General features: G+C 41.5%; 1 protein-coding gene across 1 annotated transcript in view; it reads right to left on the reverse strand.

Annotated features, from left to right (window-relative positions):
* Positions 1–3,430: 3,430 nt before the first annotated feature.
* The window catches only part of LOC126248760 (uncharacterized), a 30,677-nt gene continuing 16,637 nt past the window's right edge, over positions 3,431–17,470 (reverse strand). The window contains exons 3-4 of the mRNA XM_049950113.1: positions 3,933–4,153; positions 3,431–3,836 (exon numbers count right to left, since the gene is read on the reverse strand). Of these exons, the coding sequence (XP_049806070.1) occupies positions 3,975–4,153 (179 nt within the window). The 3' untranslated portion in view covers positions 3,431–3,836; positions 3,933–3,974. The remainder of the gene's footprint in view (positions 3,837–3,932; positions 4,154–17,470) is intronic.

The following is a 17,470-nucleotide window of genomic DNA, read 5'->3' on the forward strand; positions in this document are numbered from 1 at the left end:
AGCAGTGAATCGTCTATGGAAAGCTTGATTAATGTACAAAAGTCACCCATTTATTTGACGTAACTGTAATAGTTATGTAACTGATTTCATAGCAAATTAAAAACAAATCACAACAGGAAATTATAGTGTGTTTTACACAATAGTAATTTTAACAATGGTGTGTAAAAAAACAAAAACCAATGCTTGTTTCATAGAATTAGATTTTAAGTCTTGGATATGATTAATTTGAATATTCACTGAGGACTACTGAAGCTAAGGACAAATGGTCAGCAGCGAAAGATTTGGAAAATCTTTTGGAAATGAATGGGCTCATGCTTCATTGTAATAATATCTTTTAAATTAATGGAAGCATTGGTAACTTATGATGTGAGAGATTTAATAAATGATTGCTGAAACACCAAGTGCAGCACTGCCATGTTTGGTGTCCATGGATGCAGCATAGGAAGCAGCACACTGTGGTGCCAGTAGCTTTAATGTAGGTTACATGACAATTTTTATCTTCATTTTCCTTCATTAGGGTAGAAAACATTTGAGATTTCAAGGCAGAGAGCGTGCTGGGGCACATAGGGACTGGGCAAGCAACGCGAACCAGGTTTTACTTCAAAGGAATTTGCGTGTTCAATGACTCAGAAAGATTGAAGGAAGTTATGAAGATAGAAATAGGAGTAACCCATTTAATTACAGACCCATATCACTGACCTCAATTTGCAGTAGGATTTTGGAGCATATACTGTACTCTAATATTATGAATCACCTTGAAGCAACATGGATTCAGAATATATCTTTTGTGCAACACAGCTAGCTCTTTATTCCCATGAAGTAATGAGTGCTGTCGACAAGGTATATCAGATCAATTCCATATTCCTAGATTTCCAGAAGGCTTTTGATACCGTTCCTCACAAGTGTCTATTAATCAAATTGCGTGCATATGGAGTATCGTCTCGGTTGTGCAAGTGGATTTGCGATTTCCTTTCAGAGATGTCACAGTTCTTAGTGCTAGATGGTAAATCATCAAGTAGAACAGAAGTGATACCTGGTGTTCCAAAAGGTAGTGTCATATGCCCTCTGTGGTTCGTGATTTACGTAAATGATCTAGGTGATAATCTGAGCAGCTCCCTTATATTGTTTGCAGGTGAGACTATAATTTACCGTCTAGTAAAATCATCAGACAATCAATTCAAATTACAAAATGACCTAGAGAGAATTTCTGTATGGTGTGAAAAGTGGCAATTGGCACTAAACAAAGAAAAGTACAAGGTCATCTACATGGGTACTAAAAGAAATCGAATAAATTTTTGATATATAATAAATCGCACAAATGTAAGGGCTGTCAGTTCAACTAAATACTTAGGAACCACAATTGCGAGCAACTTAAATTGCAAAGACCACATAGATAATATTGTGGGGAAGGCGAAACAAAGACTGTGCTTTGTTGGCAGAACACTTGGAAGATGCGACAAACCCACTAAAGAGACAGCCTGCATTACAGTTGTCCGTCCTCTGCTAGACTATTGCTGTGCGGTGTGGGATCCTTACCAGGTAGGATTGATGGAGGACATCGAAAAAGTTCGAAGAAGGGCAGCTCATTTCGTGTTATCGCGCAATAGGGGTGAGAGTGTCACTGATATGATACACGAGTTGGGGTGACAGTCACCAAAACAAAGACGGTTTTCTTTGCAGCGAGATCTATTAAGAAATTTTAATCACCAACTTTCTCTTCTGAATGCGAAAATATTTTGTTGACACCCACTTACGTATGGAGAAATGACCATCATAATAATATAAGAGAAATAAGAGCTCGCAAAGAAAGATTTAGGTGTTTCTTTTTCCCCACGCACCATTGAAGAGTGGAATGGTAGAGAAGTAGTATGAAAATGGTTCAATGAACCCTCTGCCATGCACTTAAGTGTGAATTGCAGTGTAACCATGTAGATGTAGATTCTGGTCAGCTGGAGTACTGCACAACTGTGCTTTACACAATTTGGTGCAGAAGAACAAATTTTAGACTTCGTAAAAACTCTGTTCAGTGGCACAGAACTCTGAATTATTTGTGTGGCATATCACATCAGACTTTGAAGAATTTTAGTCCATTGGTGATTTACAGTGAACTGTGAACTCTGAACTACAATGAATAGTTGGTGACAGTCTTCAGTGTAGTTTATAGTACTTAAATCTGCAGAATCTATGTGAAAAATACTGCAGCTCATATCTGAAAGGTAACCTCACTCTTCCACTATCATACACTGGACTGAATATCCACATGCCCACTCTGTGCAATAGTATAATACAGCATACTATCATCAGAGTTTTCAGTAACACACAAAATCTGCCCCTCCATGTATCCTGCCTTCATTTATTTCATCTCCCATTATGTAACTGCTAGTTTCTTGGAAGGCAGAGATTAAGACAAGGAACTTCTTTGGTCAACCCTTAAGCCACTGGTGCAATTACATGTACTGTCCATATTAATTTTCTATTGGCGTACTATTACAACTTCAGTTTATTTCTTGGTCACTGATCTAACATGTATCTCCCGTGCTTCTTACACAAGCCACAATTTCTGAATGATTTTGGCACTGAAAGTCCATATCTCAGCACCAGAAGTTTAAATTGGTAATACACAGTTTACAAACTTTCAGATGCACTGGAAGCTTACTTCTGTAAACTATTTAGTTTACCAAAAGTATGTACTGGCATGTAATTTCTTGGTGCAAAAAGTCATAAATGGTGATAATTCGTTCTCCTGACAACAGTTACTAAAATGTAAGCTCTGCTTCACCATTATCAGTAAATTGTAGCACCATTCCATTATCAGCATTCCCCTTTCTCAGAATGCAGGAATGTAAATCTAAAGAAACTGAACAACTTATAAAAGATAAAACAATCCGAAACAATGAGGACATGCATGATTGAGCAGATCATATAGACCAAAGAAAGAGCTCAAAATAGGCTAATGTATTTTCAATGGAAGTAAGTAAGTAAGTAAGTAAGTAAGTAAGTAAGGGCAGGGAGTCTAGTGTCTCGATGATAAGTTCATTAGAAATTGAGCAGAAGGATGGGGATGGAAATCATCCGTTATCTTTTCAAAGGAATCACAGCCAATTTAGCACTTAAAACACTCTTCACATAACAAATATCTTAATGATCACAGCCATACAGAGAGAACATTTCACAAAATTGTCATCTTGCATGAACAAAGAGTACAGAATAAATGCACAACATGGGAGCAGTATCATCCTTATCTGAATAATTGAGAATATAGGAGAGAAACCTAAGAGGGGCATGGAAATGGAAAGACATTATTACGGATAAGTTTTTCTTCTTCCGAAACTGGGCAAAGAACCAGCAATACAGAGAAAAAGAAACATCTGCTGTTTTGCTATTTTATATCTGTAGAAATTTGAAAGGTTAGAAAATCAAACATTCAAACCTGTGTGTAATACTTTATTGTGCTTCAGAATGACATCAAAAACACATCATGCTCTCCGATAATCTCTGAATCATTACTTTACAATTCTTTGGTTATCCCTGTGTCATTTTCATTCATTCACTTCTTGAAATTATAATAGAAAGTAAAACCGCAAATTGCACAAACTAGCAGTACAAATTCTGCTGTTCCATTAAGCATCTGTCTTTACTTCTACCTTCACTTCGCAACCATATGAACTGCAAAATTAATTCCACATGTTCATCACCTTAACAAAGTTACTAATTCATAATACCACCATGCGATGTCTTCGCTGTCAAAATTGAACAAAATGTCTCTTCAGCATACATAGCTTGCACTGATGATGTTTCACACATTTCCAGTGTATTTGGTTAAAGGCAGCTGCAAGCTGAAAAAAAGTGACATTCACAGATCCTATCAAAATGTTACAATGATGTACATGTAAGGGCAAAAGTGTTGACTAAATATTCAAAAATTTTATTACCAGTCTTAAAGAAGCACTAAAGCAAATTCGGCATGTACACAATCACTGAAGTGGAGGATCATCATCATCATCGTCATCTTGACCAATGTGAACCTCATCATAACGTCGCATTCGAAACTGCTGCAGGCGCTGCAGCCACTTATATCGATGAGCAACATACATCAAACCTGAGACCACTAGCACTGACAATGGTATCAGTACACCAGCAGTTATTGTAGAAGCTGAAAAAAATCAATTACCAAAGATGAATTTACTACTTTATTAGAACTCCAAACATTTCACATCCCTTGAAAAAGTTACAGTAATACATTATTAATACATCCATTATATTTCTGGAGTGCAGCTGCATAAACCTTATTTTTTCTAAACTTCCTGGCAGATTAAAACTGTGTGCCGGAGTGAGACTCTTACTTGAGCACTCGCCCGCGAAAGGCAAAGGTCCCAAGTTCGAGTCTCGCTCCGGCACACAGTTTTAATCTACCAGGAAGTTTTATATCAGTGCACACTCTGCAGCAGAGTGAAAATCTCATTCCTTATTTTTTCCTTTTGCAATATTTCAGTCGTGTATCTAATGGACACCTACAGAATGAGCCATTGAAGTTACAGTGCTGTCAGCTCACTCTGAAAGTGGCCAAAACACTAGTAGAAGAAGAGTGTATATGGATGCACTCTTGAAATTTAATGAATGGATCATTACAACATGAAAATATAAAGATGCATATCTAAACTGGCATACAATAGTTTTTTTTTTTTTTTTTTTTTTTAAGGGCACTCAACTACTAAGGTCATTAGCGCCCAGTCACAAACATTAGTGCACTAAGAGCTTAGAAAAACGCAAGGGGGCAACATCAGAAAGTACCGACAAAGACACAGATAAACAAAATAAAAGAGTTAGATCTTTTTGGACAAGTCTGTCAGTGTAATAAAACTGAGGACAAGAGCAGCTGCTCGAGCATCATCAGCTAAAAGTTCCGGTAAGGTAGACGGCAGACGCAGGACAACACGAGAGTGAATAAAACGGGGACAGGACAATAAAACATGGTGCACCGTCAATGGATGACAACAGGGGCACTGCGGGGCAGGGTCACTGGACAACAGGTAGTGGTGGGTAAATCGGCAATGCCCAATCCGCAACCTGGCCAAAATGACCTCTTCTCACCAGGAAGGGCATGATGAGGTCGTCCAAGCCGTCGGGATCAGTTTGATGGCCCTAAGGTTATTTTCATGGAGAGAGGACCAAGCCTCATGCCACAATGAGGAAACGTGCCAACAAAGAACCCCACTAACATCAGTTGATGGGACACAAAAGGAAGCTGTCCGAGGCAGGAGGACCACAGCCTTGGCCGCAGCATCAGCAGCTTCATTCCCAGGCACACCAACGTGTGCCAGGAATAAAAAAAGGACACGAGCGCCGCTATCAGCTAGTGACTGAAGGGCCTGTTGAATTTTTTGCACAAGAGGGTGGTCCAAATATGGGCCATGGACACACTGAATGGCGCTCAATGAATCAGAGCAGATGGCATAGAGAGAATGACGATGGCGGCTGATATACTGAACAGCCTGATAGAGAGCCAGAAGCTCAGCTGTAAAGCTTGAACACTGGTCAAGGAGCCAGTATTGAAAGGTATCATCTCCAATGACAAAGGCACATCCGACGCCAGCAGTGGTCTTGGAGCCATCTGTGTAAATAAAGACGTTATTAGTGAGCCTTGAACGAGGTTCGACAAACCCCAATTGGTATATCGAATCCGCGGTCCTCTCCTTTGGGAGCTAGCCGAGTTCAAGGTCAACGTGAACCTGAGCCTGGAGCCAAGGTGGCGTCGGGCTCTCACCCTCTCAAAAAGTCATAGGGAGAGTAAAATCTAGTTGCTGAAGCAGGCGACAAAAGTGAACTCCAGCAGGTAACAGGGCAGAGACATACAGCCCGTATTGGCGGTCAAGAGAGTCGTCAAAAAGGAGAAATATGACGGGTGGTTGGGCATTGACATCAGTCGGCAGACGTACCGACAAAGCAACATATCGCACCGGTAGTTTAGCAGTAATTCGGCAGCTTCTGCATACAGACTCTCAACAGGGCTGCTGTAGAATGCTCCAGTTGCCAGACGTAACCCCCAATGGTGGATAGAGTTTAGACGGCATAAGATGGACGGCCGGGCAGAAGAGTAGACAAAGCTCCCATAATCCAGCTTTGATCGGACAATGGACCGATATAAGCAAAGCAGGACCATTCGATCTGCTCCCCATGACATACTGCTGAGGACATTTAGGGAACGGGTACAACGAGCAACCAAGTAAGACACATGTGGAGACCAGCAAAGTTTCCTGTCAAATGTAAGACCTAAAAATTTTGTTGTCTCCACAAATGGGAGAGCAACGGGACCGAGATGTAAGGATGGTGGAAGAAACTGTAACACCAGAAGTTCATACAGACCATTTTCTCACCAGAAAAACAGAAACCGTTAGCTACACTCCAGGAATATAGACCGTCTATACAACGCTGAAGACAGCGATCCAGGAGACATGTTCTCTGAGGGCTGCAGTAGATCGTAAAGTCATCCACGAAAAGGGAGCGTAAAACGTCAGCTGGAAGGCACTCCATTATTGGATTGATAGCTATGGCAGAAAGGGTCATGCTCAAAACGGAGCCCTGGGGCACCCCATTCTCCTGGCAAAAGGCATATGACAAAACAGAACCCACACTTACCCTGAACATTCGATCCATTAAAAATGCATTAATAAAAATAGGGAGGCAACCACGAAGGCACCAAGTGTGCATGGTACGGAGAATGTCCGCATTCCAACAGGTGTCTTAAGCCTTCTCCAAATCTAAGAACACAGCCACCGTCTGGCACTTACACAAAAAGTTGCTCATAATGGAGGTTGACAAGGTAACTAGGTGGTCAACAGCAGAGTGGCGCCGCCGACGAAAGCCACATTGGACATTGGTAAGGAGGTGTCAAGATTCAAGGAGCCAAACCAATCTAGAGCTTATCATGCGCTCCAGCAGCCACCCTGACTGAGTCAGTAGGCCAGGACCCAACCCAACCACCGACACATCATACGTTCCAGCAGCTTATAGAGAACATTTGTGAGGCTGATGGGCCGATAGCTATCCATATCAAGCAGATTTTTACCAGGTTTTAGCACCAGAATGATTGTGCTCTCCTGCCACTGGACCAGATCTGGTTGAAGATGAAAAGGAGGTTTCACTTGTCAGGTGAGAGATGTTTAATCATCTGACTGTGGGTCCGATCCGGATCAGGAGCTGTGTCGGGGCAATGTGCAAGGGCGCTGAGGAGCTCCCACTCTGTAAAGGGGGCATTATAGGATTCACTGTGGCATGTAGTGAACAAGAGGATTTTCCTTTCTATCTGCCATTTGAGGGTGCGAAAGGCTGCGTGGTAGTTCACCGACGCAGAGGCTCAAGCACAGTGCTCAGCAAAGTGCTTGGCAATCACACGTGCGTCAGTAGAGAGCACGCCATTGAAGTTAACGCCAGGGACACCTGTTGGAGTCTGGTACCCAGAAGACATCTGATCTTCATCCAGACTTGGGAAGGTGATATATGGCACCCAATGGTTGACACGTACCTCTCCCAACATTCCTGTTTCCATCATTTTATAAGCAGGTGAACACGGGCACAGAGCCGCTTAACGGCTATTAGGTGCTCCAGCAAAGGGTGCGACTTATGGCGCTGTAGAGCTCACCGACACTCCTTAATTGCTTCAGCGACTTCCGGTAACCACCAAGTGACTGCCTTTCGCCATGGGCCCCTAGAGAATGAGGGATCATGTTTTCTGTTGCAGAAACGATAGTTGTAGTCACCTGCAAAACCATCACATCGATGTTACCATGTGGAGGAGATTCAACAGTAACAGAGGTGTAAGTTACTCAATCCACCTTGTTTAAAGCCCATCTGGGCAAGTGTCTGAGGGTGACGCCAAGGCACTGACAGGAAGATGGGGGAAATGGTCACTACTACACAGGTCATCATGTGCTCTCCAGTGGATAGATGGGAGAAGGCCAGGACTGCAAATAAAATGGCTGAGTACATGTCACGTGCTACACTGAAATGTGTGGGGGCACCTGTATTTAAGAGGCAGAGGTTGAGTTGTGACAGTAAATTTTCGATGTGTGAGCCTTGGCCACTAAGCACGGTGCCACCCCACAAGGGGTTATGCGTGTTAAAATCTCCCAACAGCCTGAAAGGTTTAATGAGTTTATCAATCAGCACAGCCAATGCGTTCAGGGGTACTGCGCCATCTCGAGGAAGATACGTTGCAGACAATTATTTCCTGCATCGTCCTTATCCTGATGGCCACGGCTTTAAGAGGGGTTTGAAGAGGCACAGGTTCACTGCATACTGAGTCCAGGACATAGACGCAAACTCCACCTGACACCATTATAGTCTCTACAGTTCTTGTAATATCCCTTATAGCCGTGGAGGGCAGGGTTCTGCATTGCCGGGAACCAGGTTTCCTGGAGGGCAATGCAGAAAGCAGGTGTAAAGCTTAACAGTTGCTATGGCTCAGCCAGGCGGTGGAATAAACTGCTGCAATTCCATTGGAGGATGACATGATCATGAGGCTGGGAAGGCATGGAACACTCAATGAGGCAGTTTATGCCTCAGAGTCACCTGCTGCTACTGATTTATTTCCATGGTGTCTGTGGGTCAGGCAAGATCTTGGTCCTCAGCGGACACCAGGACCTCCACCTCATCCTCAGAAGCAAAGCTTGTAGGTAGCGGTGGTGTGGGTGCCACCAGAAGTCCCTTTTGTCTTGGGGGTCTTCTTTTTGGATTTCTCTCGCTGCTCCGTAGGTTTCTCTGGCTGGGAGGGCTTGACGGCTTTCTCCGGGACTGAGCATGATCGTGAAGCCCTATGACCAGCTACTTTTGTGTGTGTGTGTGTGTGGGGGGGGGGGGGGGGGAGGGGGGGGAGGGAGGGCTGTGCTCCGGAGGTAGATGGTGTGGGAGCAACAGGGAGGGAAGTGCCCCCATCATCAAGGGGGCGGGTGTAGTCTTCTAGCTCGGGAAGCCGACCGGAATTTGCGGAACAGATGGGGCTAAAACGGTTCTCATATTGGCAGTGTAAGAGGAGGTCATAGCCACAGTATGTAGACACTCAATTAGCCTCAGTGTAGGTCTGTCGTCGGCCCAGGGTCTTGTATTCCATGGTTTTCCTTTCGCGCTGTAAATTGCTGCAGTCTGGCGAGCAAGGGGAATGATGCTCTCAGCAGCTGACATATGGAGTATTGGGATGTGATGGACAGCCACAATCTCAACATGTGACGCTGGAAGTACAGCGGGAAGACATATGGCTGAACTTCCAGCACTTAAAGCACCGCACAGGGGGAGGGATATATGGCTTTACATCACAGTGATAGACAATCACCTTGACCTTCTTGGGCAATTTGTCACCCTCTAAGGCCAAGATGATGGCAGCAGTGGCAACCTGATTATCCCTCAGACCTCGATGGAATTGTTAGACGTAATGAACTCATCACTAAGTTGGTGTGCAGCTTGTCACACTGCAAAAGAAAGTCACTGTGGAATATACTACCCAGGACCATATTTAAGCTCTTATGAGGCATGATGGTAATGGAAACATCCCCTAGCTTGTCACAAGCAAGTAATGCCCATGACTGGGCAGAGAATGCCGTTTTTATCAAGACTGACCCTCACTGCGTTTTGGACAAGCCCTCCACCTCCCAACTTGTCCTCTCAATGCTCTACACAAAACTGAGGCTTCACTGAGACAAAGGTGTCCCCATAAGCTCTCATACATACGAGGTACCGGGGCGAATAAGGTTCGCTGCCATACTTAGCCTGGCACTCCTCCCATGGTGTGACCAGGGAGGGGAACAATTTACAATCTTACTTTCTTACATTATATTGAGACTTGGAATTCACAGGGACTGCTTGCGTTTGATCACCAGCAAGTGATGACATGGTACGCTTCATCGCACGTCATCTGCCCTGATGCCACCCACTCCAACCAGGGGCCCTTCCCATGTGTGCCACCCAGCCGCAGCAAAGGCCACCTGGCAGGATGGCCATTGCCCGGAGTGCCAATGCTCCAGAGTGACGGGCATCTAATCCTTGGCATATGTGGGGAGTTAATGGGGCAGGCATCAGCAGAGCAATCGCTGTGTAGTCAGGGGGCTACAACCAACAGGGTACATGGCAGCCCCACTGCAACAGACTGGCTACCATGCTGGATATGAGGTGCAAAGAATTCCATGGTCATCGTCGGTGCAGAAAACAACACTGCATAGCGGGTGGAGGAAAACGCACCCAGGAAGGTGTCCTCCCCAAGATATGGAGGATGAGCAGCACTGCAATGCCATGACGAGAAAGTGGGCTAAAGATCTCAATACACAATGGACACAATGCTACACGTAAGGAGCCCTTCCCCAATTGGCTCGCTCTTCAGGAAAATTTTGAAAAACTGACATCAAACCCTACAGGGGACCATCGCTTAAAGGCCAAAAGATGTGAGACTCCTTTTATTCGTCTCTTACAACAGGCAGGAATACCTCAGGCCTATTGTAACACCCCCCCCCCCTCTGCCCGGCCTGCAGGGGGCAGAAGTGGAAACTATTCTCAATCATAAACAAGGTCCAAGCAGGGTCTGCACCAAGAAAACCATCTGATGGAGAGGCTGAGGGGGGAAGGGGTACTGGTAGTATCATGGCAGAAAAAGGTATCCTTGAAATAAGCACATCCATTTCTCAAACAACTCAAATTACTCTAAGAATGCTGGGTAGAAGGCCCTAGCAGAATCATCATATTTTACACTGCTCTAGGGATTTAATACCTATCACAACTCATTTATATAAAAAACCCTTATGCAGTCACGAGTCATGTGTAAAATGACTAAAAATGCTAGTAACTTCCAATTCGAAGAAGAAAGAACCGCAGAATTACAGAGCAATGCAACTAGTGTTTGTTGCAGGAGTCTAGAGCATATTCTCAAACCATAACCTTTTGACTTAACTTGAAAATACAATTTTGTCAAATAATAAGCAAGTGTACAAGAAACTGCAGCTGACAGAAGTAAAACTTATTTTTTCCACTAGAAGGATGAGGCTGGACAAGAGAAACAAACTGTTCGTCATGGCCTATTACTACAGGACTGTTTTTGATCTTTCACTGTATCCCTGTATAGTGGCAATTTCTTTTACAAACTTCATACCTTGCACATGCCAAATGTAGATGAACACATTACACTTTCCTAGCTTTCCGAAAGTCAAATGGGACTGTACCACCATGTTGACTGATAAACAAGGTATGACTATGTTGATTATCTCGTCTGAGACACAAGTAACTAAGAATGTTTAATTGACCAAATCCATTACATTACAGAACATTGTGAACATTCAACACAAATGAGGCACTGAGTGTAGCTAACTGAGTGTCACAAAACTTCAAATATTTGTAATACATATAAAGAACTTAGTGAAGTTACCAGCACACACAGCTCATATCACAGTCTTGAAAACTTGAAAATCACAAATTCTCAGGGAAATCAAATTTACCGGAAAACTCTGGATTCTGCGAGACTCAGGATGGTGGTAGGGGACTGAATTCCCTATTGATGGAAAGAAATGTAAAGAGATTTTGTTGCTCTGAAATACCGTTTCAGAAAGACTTGATTGTGGAGTCCAATAAGGAAAGGTGAGGAAGTGCACTGAATTAATGTAATATTTGCTGCTCAAGCTAAGCAACCTCTAACACACTCATTAACTTATGCACTCTTCTTTATTGTCAGTTCTTTGACTCCAGGTTGATTTCCCATTACATAACTTAAGTGTGTCAGAGTCTGACATGCACATGAAAGTTTGTTACATAGTTATAGATTTGCTATTTCCATAGAGCAAAAGTTTTTAATTTTTAAAAAATATAAACACAGATCTATATATGTAACAGTATTTCATTTTTGTAGATCAGCACTGAATATTCAGTCTTTCTTTTTTTTATTAATTTTAATTAAAACAATTACTTTGCCAATTTTCACAGTGTCAGGCTTGAAGTCAACTATCACCTTATTGTGGAGAGGGGCTAGCTTGCTATATGATGCATATTTGCTCTTCAAGTCTATTTATGTTTCATTCCATTCACAACACTTTGAAGCATGTTCCTGAGAGCATTGCTCATACTTGAGGTTATTGCACGATAACACAGTACGGAACTAAATGGTGAGCACAGTGATAACAATGGAATTTACAGGGTGGCATGAGCTAGGGGTAATTGTTGATAAAACTATCAAACTACTGTTCCAATTTCACTTTTCCACTGCTTTGTTAACAATTTAACCAAAAATGTTTCCATTGGTGTTCTCAGAAAATTTAAGCCATGGATATCTGTCTTCTGTTCTGTAATGTCAGTACTTTTCTTAGACTGAAAAAGAAAAATAAATAAATAAATAAAATCTTACAGCAGAATTAGGAACAACCACTATCATTTTGGCGCATGTGTCACTTGACTGTCATCGTTGCTCCATATAGAAAGTGCCTTGAAGTGTTAGCTGATATGCATGATTACCCCGCAATGTTATGAATATTGCAACACCATGTATTGTCTTCTGTAATGAGTTTAGACTAAGTTTAGCAAGACAAAATTATAAAATTATGCACATTTTGTGTCTAGTGTGAGTTCTCTGACTGTAAATTAAGTTTCTTATAAATATCATAAATTTATCAGGAGTAGCTGTTACAAATTATTACAATATAACATTTATTCAGAACAACAAAAAATTATCCGTTCTACACCTATACTCTGCTACCACTCAAATGTACTGCAGGATGTACTTCCCACAGTACTTATTAGGTCATCTTCCATGCCATTTGCATATGGAGTGCACGAAGAATGATTGCTTAAACGTCTATGTGCACACTGTAACTACTCTAATACTGTCTTCGCAGTCCCCGTGTGAACAATATATTGGGGGGGGTCTGATTTCTCACTTAAAGCTGGCTTTCATAAGATATTTGTGTTTATTTAACTGTCTGACCAGTTTTTCCAGGATTTTACACCCCCCCCCCCCACCACACACACACACACACACACACACACACACACCCACACCCTGTGACCATTCATGCTATCCACCTTTGAACACATTCAATATCCCCTGTTAATCTTATTTGGTGTGGGTGCCACATACTTCAAAAATAATCAAGGATGAATCACACAAGTTGTTTGTAAGCAATTTGTTGTGTAGACTGACGGCATTTTCCAAGTATCCTCCCAATGGAAGAAGACCCACTTGCATTACCGACTATGGAATCTCTTCGATCATTACATTTCATATCCCTACAAATTGCTACACCTACACATTCGAGTTCGACAGATTCAAATTGTGACTCACTGATATCGCAGTCATATGCTACCGAGTTTTTATTTTGTGTAGTACACAATTTTACATTTCTGAATATTTAAAGCAAGCTGCCAACCTTTTGACGATCCGACTAAATATTTATGTAGCTCTTTTTCACACTGTATTTCATTATAGATAACAGCATCATCCATAACAAGTTTGAAGTTACTGTTAATATTGTCTGCCAGATCATTAATATGCAAAATGTATAGCAATGGTTTTGTATATATTTTGTTTTGAATTCTAGATGAACTAGGAATATCACTAGCAAGTGAAGGTGCAACCAAAAATTTTAATTTGCAGCCATGGAAATCAGTGAAATCAAACTTGCGCTCACACACAACAAAATTGGTTGAGGGAAATTTGGAGTTTTAACCTGGAAATATTTTGGCAAAACCAAGTTGCCACTCTGTAGATGAGTATGCCATTGTCTACAAAAAAAGTAAAGTCACTGTAAAATTGTAAGAAAATGGATAATGACTTCGATAATATTTCTAATTGTTGTTGTGAACAATACTCTCTCTAAATGTGGATGCATACTAGACAACCTTCAAAAATGACAGAAAGAAACAAAACCATTTTATTGCAACATTTTTTAACAGCCCACGAGTAATGATACAAAGCTAGGTTACGTTTAGCGAACATGTAAAATCAGTAGTACCGCAGGGAAAAGGAAGATTTTAATTTCTTGTAGAAGCTGGAAATCACAAGACGTGTTAAGGGAACCTTGTAAAACACTATAGCACAACCTATTCAGTGCAGCACTTAACTGTTAGTAGTCCTTATCAAGTAGATGTAAAAGCATACATCACCAATTTAAATGCCTGCTGCTAAGATTGTTACAGGTCAGTGTGGGAGGGAGGAAGATCAGGGGTTTAACATACCACCAACAGTGACGTTACTGGAGTTCAAAGAGGAGGAGGAGGAGGAGGAGGAGGAGGAGGAGGAGGAGGCTGGAGATGGAAATTGGATACACCTTTTCAAAGTAACCATCATAGGATTTACATTAAATGAATTAGGGAAACTGTGCAAAATCTAAATAAGGATGGCTGGCCAGAGACATTAACCACCATCATCCTGAGTAAGTCCAGTGTTATCACTGCACCAGCTCACTTCGTCAGGTCAGTGTTGACCATCCGAAAGTATGAAAGATCTAGTCAGTGAAGTTAAACGAGAATTCTACAAAAAGAGGAGACTCGTGTATCCTTGTTAGTTGGATTCATGAAAAATAATTGAGAAAGTCTGCACAACAATTCTGCTACCTTCATGTAGCTCACACAAGGATCATCAGAATAAGATAAAAGCGTGCATTTAGTCAGTCATCCCCCCCCCCCCCTCCAGATTCAAAAATTAAGGAGAGTTATAGTTTAATATTATGTTTGCAACGGGTTCATAACAGTTTGAACATCTGCTTTGATTATGGAAAGGTAAGTAAGGAAATTGCACATCATTTTCAAAGGGATCACCCTGACATTTACACTTAATGATTTAGGGTCACCACTGAAATCAGGACAAGGATTTGAACCACCTCGCTCTTAAGCGTGAGTTCAGTGTCTTACACCTGTGCCAGTATGATCAGTTATTGCTCCTTGTGCAAATGGAACAGCACAGAAAAATGGACGAGAGCGGTACAAATCCCCCCTTCCCCATTATACAACGCAAAATGGCTCGTTTATGTATGCAGATGAATCAGGAATTCATAAAACAATATAGTGGTGCTTTTGACAGCCTTTTTAATATTGGTGTATCTTCAACAGTACACTGTACCCAATAGTGTACTATTCAATATTTTGGCTAGATGCAAAAAATGCGTGAATATTTTTGTGTAGTCAGCTTCCTTCCACTTTTAAGGATGTTCCAATAAGGCTCATGGTAACGTATTCTGGAATGGTTTCATTCTCTGGCTGACATCATTCTTTTCCTGCCATGAACATTCGTTTAAGAAATTTGATGTCTACATCAGCTGTTAACAAAAATTTGACACCAAATGTATCTGGTGCTACGTTTTGCATCAATTTGCATCTACTTTCATGGGAAAAATTTTTCATCAATTTTTATGGTTCCTCCTGGACTATAAAATTTTCTGTGTGACAAGCATGAACTTCTGACACCAAAGCAAACTTTTACAGCTTTAGTCTTATTGTCCTTCGTTCCACAATAGTGAAGTGAAACAATTTTGTGAATCACTCTTGACATTGTGTTATGTAAGGGCTGTGATCCCCAGTTTTCTGTCCACAACCCATCAATTTTGATTCCTATAGCACACAAAAAGCCATGGGAGTACAAAACTGCAATGAATGCACGTAGATCAGAAGGAGAAATACTCCAACTAATGTTTCCAAGTTGCCTATGGGATTCTGTCTCTTTGCAAAGTTTTATATGTTTCAGCATTGAGTCATTTACGAACAGCTGACCAGAACTAGCAATGGTGTGAATTTTGATGTTTCGCTTCACAAGAGGCATTGATCCCACTGTCATGAAATATTTTGCTTTTGTAGTCTATGTGCATTCAAGATCTGAACCTAGATCTCTCATTATGTTTAGACTTTTCTGAATGGTCTACACAGTAAGTGCTGGCAACTAGCATCTACCTCTTCCTCCGCGTTTCCCCCTGCGGTTTCAAGTATCATCCTTCCCTGAACAACAAGGTTGTGTGACGGAAACGTGTCTTCTTGTGGTAACAGACATTGGTTTTACTTCTCGAAAGACAACTACTTTCACTTTATGCAGTAATGTTTAGTTTCTACTTGTCTTTCAATTTCACGACCTTCGGACTCTTACTAAACTCCTTGCAGAAGTTCTAAGTATTCCATTACTTCCTCCTCTGACAACCTTATGAACAATTTTTGTACCTATATCATGACATACACAACCACACGTACATTACAGTATCATATAGTCATGGGCAAGGCAGCTGAGCATTTGCAGTACTCCAAGTAACATAGGTTCATAAAAAATGTTAAGGTATCGAAATCACCACTGCCATGGTTCTAGGTACCCAGTGAAACAACGTAAAAAGCATAGTTACAGGTCTAATTTCTACAGTCCAGTCTCTGATGAAAAGAAATAAAGATCATCAATGTTCAAAGTCTAGGGAAAAAATATTGTCATACACAGAAAAAAATCAAGACAATCAATTTGACCCATGTGGGATCACAGGCTTTATCGGCAAATTTGACTGATGAAATCTTCTCAGGTTATCTGCAAAGTTGTGGAGTCACATTGCAACAACACGATGCTGCAGCTCTGTTGATAAGATTTCATCAAAGTCAATATGACCACTTACAGAATTCTCATGTTACAATCATACTGACAATGTGGAAGTAATAAATACAAAATGGCGCAAAAGTTGCATTTACACCATGAGGTTGTTCCACATTTCTGTAACATAACTAGCATGTGGTGCTGAGGAAGTATAGTAATTTTGGGAACAGAGCAATAACGTGTGATATAGATAGTTCATTTACTGAACTGCAACCAACACTAACAATGTACAGCTAACATTAAAAATGTCTGCAATAATAACTCCGTTACAGATTCAGAAATAGGGTGGGGAAAAATGCCATTGGGAAGTGCAATTAGGAATAAATGTTCACGTGTTAGCAACTTCCTTCAGCTATTAAAGCTGATTACTTGATCTGAGAGAGCAATAATATGGCATTACCAGTTATGTTCATCATTCATGGCAAATATACATACCCACCTACTTAGTTGAGTGTGCTAACATGCTGCTTCCAGGATTTGGGGATGCAAGCTTGCCCTGGATTGAATCCACCTCTCAGATTAACAAGAAGGCCTGGTGATCTGGGCAGACTGGATGTGACTTAATTGGATTCCTCACACCCAACTAGGTGTACACTGGACTGATACCCACTATCTTACCTCAGATACACACTCCACAAACATTTAGAAAACTTTCTCACACTTAAACATGAGATTTACTCTAGACACAAGCAGATGGGGTACAGATATCCCATCCCAGGGGAATGATGGTCTTAGTACAGTCATCCAGCCACCAACTATCACTAACATTGCCAAAACCCCTATAACAATGCTGACCTCTTAGAGAAACAGGAATAAGAGGAGTCATGGATTGGTTTTGTTTTGCTTTATGACGCAAAAAACAACTGGGGTCATAATCGCCCAAGTCAAAACTAT

Source organism: Schistocerca nitens, chromosome 3 (assembly GCF_023898315.1).
Source record: "Schistocerca nitens isolate TAMUIC-IGC-003100 chromosome 3, iqSchNite1.1, whole genome shotgun sequence".
NCBI classification, from domain to species: domain Eukaryota; kingdom Metazoa; phylum Arthropoda; class Insecta; order Orthoptera; family Acrididae; genus Schistocerca; species Schistocerca nitens.